The sequence below is a fragment of the Amphimedon queenslandica genome, unplaced genomic scaffold (genome assembly GCF_000090795.2).
Source record: "Amphimedon queenslandica unplaced genomic scaffold, v1.1 AMPQUscaffold_11651, whole genome shotgun sequence".
Taxonomy (NCBI): domain Eukaryota; kingdom Metazoa; phylum Porifera; class Demospongiae; order Haplosclerida; family Niphatidae; genus Amphimedon; species Amphimedon queenslandica.
This window is the reverse complement of record NW_003548107.1, coordinates 2323-10595: the sequence shown is the minus strand read 5'-3', so window position 1 is coordinate 10595 and position 8273 is coordinate 2323. Positions and strand designations below refer to the sequence as shown.

General features: G+C 35.1%; 2 protein-coding genes across 2 annotated transcripts; both read left to right on the top strand.

Moving 5' to 3' along the window:
• Positions 1-482: 482 nt before the first annotated feature.
• On the top strand, positions 483-2331 carry LOC109589079 (uncharacterized). The gene is made up of 3 exons (XM_020005203.1): positions 483-726; positions 965-1036; positions 1095-2331. The coding sequence occupies exon 3, from the start codon at positions 1158-1160 to the stop codon at positions 1785-1787; it is 630 nt and encodes a 209-aa protein (XP_019860762.1). The 5' UTR covers positions 483-726; positions 965-1036; positions 1095-1157; the 3' UTR covers positions 1788-2331.
• Positions 2332-2932: 601 nt separating this feature from the next.
• LOC109589080 (stefin-C-like) lies at positions 2933-4332 on the top strand. Its single transcript, XM_020005204.1, has 3 exons — positions 2933-3102; positions 3416-3517; positions 4099-4332. The coding sequence occupies exons 1-3, from the start codon at positions 3025-3027 to the stop codon at positions 4225-4227; spliced, it is 309 nt and encodes a 102-aa protein (XP_019860763.1). The 5' UTR covers positions 2933-3024; the 3' UTR covers positions 4228-4332.
• Positions 4333-8273: the final 3941 nt, after the last annotated feature.

Here is an 8273-nt window from a genome sequence, read left to right as displayed (position 1 = left end):
AAAAGCTGTGTCTTGTTGGATTATTAGTTCAATCCTATCGATTTTGATAGAATTAATGGTAAGCAACATTATGTTATTAATGAACGACATAGTTTTTGTGTAGTACATGCATGGTCTTTGGTCATATTTTATTTAGGAGTGAATTTTTCTCTTTCATCATTTTTTCTGATACATATACAAGTACTTATGTTGTGTAAAAATTTTGAGTTGATTCTGGTTACAATAGGATTTTTTATGAATTTTTAAGGCTCTCAAAAATATTTTACCAAAATTGATAGGAGAAAATTCTGAATTTTTATAATTTTTTCTGACTCAAGCAGTGTATACATGTACTTATAATTGTTGCATAGAAATTTTGAACTGATTTCAATCAAAATTGGATTTTATTAATGAATTCTTTAAAGTTGCCAAAATTTGGCAAAACACCATGACAGAACTGTGCTACATGATTATGTTTTTTCCTTAATAATTATCTATTTTTAGTCATTTCATAAAAACACTATCCAAATTGATTATCATAAAAGCCAACTCTTAAAGAATCACAGCACCAGCACTGGGAGGGAACCAATTAAGGAGCGCCCCACTGACCCCACTGGTCTAATTGGGAATGAGGAGAACCATAATGTAGAGTCAAAAGAAGGACCGGATCCAAAAGTGACAGAAGAGCCTTCACAGCCCCTAAATGTAGGAACAGAAAAGAAGGAGCCAATAAAAGAACCAGTAAAAGTAAGAGATATATGCATATACAATGAATCACTGATTGTATTGTAACCAGACGCTTAAAAGGAAGTACTGTAGTACATACACTTAGTCTGTCCTTTGTGAAATTATTAATTGCATTCGCATAATGTGAATTGTTAATGAATGTGTCAAGTGGTGTTCTTTTATTATTATGGCTTCATGGATCTCTCAATGCCTAAATTATAACAGGAGTCTTGAATATAATGATAACTCAATTTCTTAGGTACATTTACCTGATGAGATTCATCCTAAAAGTCAAGCAGACTTATGGATAAAGCTGTCTCCTTCAAACGTGGTATGAAGACATAATTCTAATCCTTTATAGCTACTTTATGACACATTATACATTGTAGATTAGAAGAGTGGGATATTTTGACAAAAGAAATTTGAATGACGTGAGGATCAACATCATCTTGATGCAAGACAAAAGACAAAGACCACTTCCCACAGTCTTTATAAGACTGCACTACACTGATGCCAAGGAGCCACTATGCTTGTCAACTGAATTAGACCACAGTGCCATTAAAGAAGGACACGACAACTACGTCCTTTACTTGGTTCGTAATCCTCAGCTTACTGAGATCCAGAGAGAGTCTCTCTCACACGTTACAGTATCAACTAATGGAGACTGCAAGGATGAATCAATTCCCGTTGCTATTGAGACTGTTTTTGATCCAAAAGAGTACAAGTATAAATTCGCAATGTGTCTACATAAATCGGTACGGCCGAACCTCGAGCCAAAGGTCCTGCTTGATTGGGTCAAATTGAATCTTGCACTTAGAATGGAATTCATGACAATTTTCTTGCAAGCTGGAGCAGAGAAAATCTACGAAGTTTTAGAGCCTTACCTCAAGAAAGGAGTCCTAGAAGTATTGGACTGGAAGCTAGAGCCACCACTGATTGATAGTGCCTCGTATCACGACGGACAGACTGGAGTCATAGCAGAATGTATCTGGCATAACTTTAATGATGTTAAATACCTTGGAATGAACGATGCCGACAAATTTTTTATACCACAGAAGCACTGGTTGACCATCGCTCCTTGAGATGATGAAAGAGCTAGACCAGCCAATGTCTAAACGATACGGTTCCTACTTATTCACCAACACACTGATGGTAGACAATGGGAATCTCCTAAATCAATCATTCATCAGACTTGATCCACTCTCATTACCTGTGTACTTCAAACGAGCTAAGAGTTGTACTACTTATGCCGAAATGATTGTAATTGTACCAAATGCTACATGCCCTGGCCTCAGTCACCCCAGACTATTCTTGTATCGTGCAGATAAATATACCAAAGAGCTCAGAGTCCCTGATAGCATTGGGAGGTCACAGCACTATCGACCGACTTGGGATGGGTATTTTCATAAATGCTCACCTGGACAGCTTTCAGACTCATTTAAGCAGTCGAACCGCAACCGTCAGGAAATGTGAAGGAGCCCACCCATTTATTTGCAACTCCAATCATATACATGTAGATGCTTCGATTAATGCCTAACTGACTCATGAATAATTTTGTATATTCATAATTTCTGGTTATTCTTTTTTCTTTCTATGCATGATACAGCACAAGTTATACATGGCAAACAATCATGCTTCATTGTGCATGCTAATTTTTTAGCTCATTTTTCTTTGCGTAAAAAAATTCTGCAGGCTGGCTATATTTTAATTAGGCTGTGGAATTTGATGGCACACTCCCGTTTTTACAGTGATACCTCAACCACCCGATCCAGAAACCTTTTGAAGCAAATGTAATAGAAAAAAGGAAACATTTTGGTACACCGACACCGACATAATTATGGCCGGCTGACAAGACCCAGGTGCCAACATCCTAAAGGTGGGCATCCACGCATTGTTGCTTGCAATTTGTGGTCAAACCTTTGATGTGGTTGGGCAACATGTTGCATGAAGTAGAGAGAGTCTCAAATTCATGCAACATGTTGCACAACCGCATCAAGTTGCATAGTGGATACCTACCTTTAGTGCCCTGCCTAATGCAATTATTATAATTAATAACACTAGACTAATGCAAAACATTAAGGGGGCAAGCCCTTAATGTTTCACATTAGTCTAGTGTAGTACGGTGTTATTTTATTATGGTGGTGTCAGCGTGGTACCACCGGGTCATCAGCTCAGGGTGGCACCACCGTGTTGTGGTACCACTCGAGGCCAAGAATTTATAAGAAAATCAGTAACGTAGTGACCTTAAGTTCGAGGTAGCTCCACAGTTACGAGAAGATCACAGTCACTAACGCCAACTGGAAGGAAGGAAACTGAAAAATGTCGAACTACAAACAACTAGCCGACTTTGGGCCGGAGACGGACGCCAATGAGGACACACAGAAAATAGCGGACACAGTAAACCAATAAAAATAGTCCCGCTACCATCACGTATACCGGGGGGTCCAAACAATCTATGATCCAGCTACCCCTCCAGCACCTGTTTATTTTCGCAATATTTTTTTTGTGAATCCTGCATTATTAAGCTTTCATGGAATAAACTTTTCACGAATAGATCTAGCTTGCCTTGCAAACTGCGGCATGCACCACGTGGCAATGGTGATCATAGAGTTAATGCAGAATTTTGCAATTTAACCTTGAAACATCAAAACTAATTGCAAAAAAATTTTACAGTGAAAATAAACTGGTATGCAGTATTAAATATCTTTAGGTTAAAGTATCCCTAGAGGAAAAGACTGGTAGAAAATTTGCAGAGTTCAAGGCCATGTCATTCCGCTCTCAACCTGTATCAGGAATGAATTACATTATTAAAGTAAGAGATACTGTAGGGTCAGTGGGTCAAATTGAATAAGTCATACCAGCATGGAATTTGGATCCTCCCTTATAGGGTTAGATTTGGTTAAGGAGTTGGGGCATATTCAACTTTTGGTAGTGGAATATCCCAGTTAGTAATATTATTATGGATTATTACCTTTGTTGCATTTTGGAAAATGAATGGATGGCAAGAAATAATCATGCATAGCCAACACATATTCAACATTGGAAATGCATGCATCAAAATTGCTATTAATTTTGTTATTACAATAAAAGAAGGTCACTGATTAAATTACTAAATCCACTAATATACGGTTGTAGCTCATGCTTTGCTTTAAGATCAAATATCATTCATGACTTGATTTTTGTATCTGTCAAATTATACAGTATAGCTGCTTGTTTATTTAATTCAAGTTGCTTTAAATTTTTACAATCCTTTGAGACTGACGGTGTCTCTGAATCTTTGCAAGTCAACTTAATTTGCAAAAAGTGATCTGTGGCCTCATTGTTATAATCGTTATTATCAATGTTATTATCATTGGTATTCCATAAGATATCAATTATATTATTGTGCTTTAGATATGTGTTGGTCGTAGTACATATGATTACATATGGGTGCGTGTCTATAACAATCTTGATGGAGAGGTAAGTCTCACTTCCTACCGGTTGGACAAGAAAAAGGATGACCCAATTGAAGTTTTTGAATAATTTTTGCTGTTACATAACTGTTTTAATACATTGTGCTGATTTTCGTTGCTGATTTCATTTGCTGTTTTTGCTGATTTTTATTGCTGAGTTTTTATTTGCTGATTCCATCATTGTGCTGATTTTTGCTAAATGAACTGAGTTCAGTTATACTTTGATAAACTACACTAAAATGTTGTGGGTTACTGTACACAAGGATGAATTAGAAGCCGAGGCTTCTAATCAACTAACATTTGAGTATTGACTATATGCAGTAGGCCAACATATGTCATCACCATTTTTATTGCATTTTGGACTAATTTTGATATTTTTCCTATTATACAGGGTGAATATTAAATGATTCCTTGAATTTGGAGGTTGTAAGTATGAAGAATTTGTCCCCCAATAAGCTGTACTTGTTAGATTAAGTTCAATCTTACTGTTGTTGATAGCGTTTATGGTAAGCATCATGTGTTATTAATGAATGATGGAATTTTTGTTTTATTTAGAAGAACATTTTTCACTTTTATATAATTTTTTTCTAATACATATACCTATGTTGTGTAGAAATTTTGAGCTAATTCCAATAACAACTGGATTTTTTTACAATTTTTAAGGCTCTCAAGTCAGGCCAAAGTTCTTGTATATACAAGGTCATTGGCCAAATTTTGCCAAAATTGAAATGGAGAGAATTTTTATAATTTTTTGATGCAAATACATGTACTAATGTTGCATAGAAAGTTTAAGCTGATTCTAATCACTGTTGGATTTTTTATGAATTTTTCAATTTTCTCAAAAATTGGGACAAAGCTGCTGTACTATAGCACGGGGTCATTGACCAAATTTTACCACATTTTATAATTTTTTCTGATGCATATACACGTACTTATAAATGTTGCAGAGCTAATTCTAATCAAAATTGGATTTCATTAATGAATTTTTTAAAGCTGCCAAAATTTGGCAAAACACCATGACAGAACTGTGCTACACGATCATGTTTTTTCCTTAATAATTATCTATTTTTAGTCACTTAATAAATTTTAAAATACTACCCAAATTGATAATCATAAAAGTCGACTCTTAAAGAATCATAGCACCGGCACTGGCAGGGAACCAATCAAGGAGCACACCACTGGTCTAATTGGAGAATCATATATAATGTAAGATTCAGAAGGACTGGGTCCGAAAGTGACAGAAGAACGTTTGCAGCACCTCTAGGCAGGAACAGAGAAGGAGCCAATAAAAGAACCAGTAAAAGTAAGAATATACATGTACATGTATACACTGATTGTAGCTAGTGGGTAAAGGGGAGTCTTAAAAGAAGACTGTTGTGCACATAATGTGAATTATTACCATGGCTTCATGGATCCTTCAATGTCTAAATTATAATGAGAACTCAATTTCTTAGGTACATGTACCTTATCGGATTTATCCTAAAAGTCAAGCAGACTTATGGATGAAGATGTCTCCCGGCTTCAAACGTTGTTATGAAACACATTTTAGTCCTTTTTTTATTCTATGATTATTAGATTAGAAGAGTGGGATTCCTTGACAAAAGAAATTTGAATCATTGACGTGAGGATCAACATCATCTTAATGCATGACAAAAGAAAAAGACCACTTCCCATACTCTTTATAAGACTGTACTACACTGACACCAAGGAGCCATTTGCTTACCAGAGAAGCACCAGTCCCTCCTTAAAATGATGGAAGAGCTAGACCGACCGATGTCTAAAGATACGGCTCGTACTTATCATTTCACTAACACACTCATGGTAGACAATGGGAGACTCCTACCGATAGTAGAACAAGCTTTATCATCAAACAAATGCACCGGACTGGATCCAATGTCATTACCTGTGTATTTCAAATGTGGCAAGAGCTGTACTACTTATGCCGAAAAGATTATAATGGTGCCAAATGCTGCTTCTACTGCATGGCCTCATCACCTATTCTCATATCGTGCAGATAAATATACCAAAGAACTCAGGGTCCCTGATAGTATTGGTAGGTCACAGCACTATCGGCCGACTTGGGATGGATATTTTCATAGGTGCTCGCCTTCGCAGCTTTCGGACTCATTGAGTGCAGGGAATTATTTCTATAATGTGACTGGCTGTAATTATTTATCAGTACAAAAAAATCATATTAAGGTTAATGACGAGATTTTAGTAATCTTTTGTCATAAAAGTAATAAAACTATTAATTAAACTACAGTGGAAGGAATGTCGAAGCGCTGTCTCTTTCTCCCTCTCCTTCTTCTCTGGCTCTGCTGTAGCCGGATCACTAGTGGTGAGTTGTAAGACGTAGCTGCTTTGTTCCAGCTTTCATCCAGCACAGATTTTGGTTCCAGGGACAAATAAGCTTGATTACCTCGAAAATAATGATAATCTAGCAGTAATTAAAATAATTGTTTTTAGCCTCATAGCACTCACTCTATGCCTGAGTGCCTTTGCTGAAATAATGAACATGAAGAATGAGTAATTGTATAAAGTTTTGGTAGGCTCTGTGGTTCTCAAAAACAATAAATAAATTATATATCCAGCAGCTACTAAATCTACATGTTAATGTTTTACATTCTTTCTAGTATACTTATTTCAATAATATTGTGTTTGTGTTTATGTGTGCATGTATATAAATGTACTGAATACATAAACTTTACATTCCTTATAGTACATATGAAGTAATGCCATGTGAATTGCAATTTATAAAAGTGATGAGAGAGTAGAATAGTACATCCTTTTTAACTTGATCTTTGCACTCTTGATACACACTTGGTTTTTATACTTCCTCCTGTGAGTTTATTCATATCTTTTTAGGCCAGATTAATGGAACAGTCATTTTATCTCGATTTAATTCCACGTCAAGTTCTTTCTCATCCGGGATAGTTAGAGTCTATTATAATGGCTGGGGTAACATCTGTAATGATGCTTACTTTCATTATGTTGAGGCCGTTGTCATATGTCATCAGTTGGGATTTGATTCAGAGATTTCTTATTCTACCTCTGGGCAGAACACAATGTAAATTATTCGAAATGTTGGTATTTTATACTAATTAAATTTACTGTATGCTTTAATCTCGGCCATTATAAATTAGCCTAAATGCTTTAATGTGTACTTATTTTTCCTCATAATTTTTGAAATTGATCTATCTTACAAAATTTTATTATATGAGAGGAATATTTTGCAAATTTGTCTGTGGAAAAGTAATTGGTAAAATTTTATATTGATGATAGTTACTTTTTATTATGTTTTGCTATAACTTTTACTATGCAAAAATTGGGCGAGATTATACAGTACATCTTGATAATCAATAGCTTAATTATTATAAATATATCCCAACTTACTTACCATCTCAAATTCTGCACTATCACATTTTTCTATATCTAATTGTATTTTTCTACATTTAAGTGTGTGCATTTTTTAACTGTTGTATTTCTAACTATTATAATAATATTAATAATAATTAACGACAAAGAATAATAATAATAAATTACTAAAGTCTGTTTTTACAGATATGGTACAGATTATCTACCTACAGTATGGCAAGGCTTAGATTGTGGCAGTTATTTTCTCTCAGTGTCTCAGTGCTTCTATTCCACTGAGATTGATCACCAATGCAGCTCCAATAGTCAAGATGTAATAGTCCAATGTTGTAAGTCTCTAATCATTACCTTATAGCTGGTATTTTTTGAGGGAGTAAATTTTGATAAATTGCTAATTTTTGAAATTGCTAAATTTCAGTGTTTGGCTAAATTTAATTTGTCAAGTATGCATGGAATGGTTCAAAACGGCAGATTTATTTTGGTGAATATCTATTAAAATGCCATATTTTTCCCCTCAAGATTACAAGCTACATGTATAAAATAGTTATTTGAATAAATATAATCTATTTTTTTAGCTAGTACTAAGATATGGGATAATCCATTCCTTGGCATGATACGTCTACAGGGAGGGGATTACTCTAATGAAGGTCGTGTTGAGCTATACTGTAATGGACAATGGGGAACAATATGTAGCAATGGGTTTGATTCTACTGATGCCAACACACTCTGCAGGCAACTAGGATA

What these genes read in the sequence shown, in the direction of transcription:
- LOC109589079 (XM_020005203.1), top strand. Translation starts at nt 1,158, where the DNA reads ATGCAAGACAAAAGACAAAGACCACTTCCCACAGTCTTTATAAGACTG.
- LOC109589080 (XM_020005204.1), top strand. Translation starts at nt 3,025, where the DNA reads ATGTCGAACTACAAACAACTAGCCGACTTTGGGCCGGAGACGGACGCC. An exon ending in CACAGAAAATAGCGGACACA is followed by an intron (nt 3,103 to 3,415) that starts GTAAACCAATAA and finishes AAATATCTTTAG; the next exon opens with GTTAAAGTATCCCTAGAGGA. An exon ending in GAATGAATTACATTATTAAA is followed by an intron (nt 3,518 to 4,098) that starts GTAAGAGATACT and finishes ATTGTGCTTTAG; the next exon opens with ATATGTGTTGGTCGTAGTAC.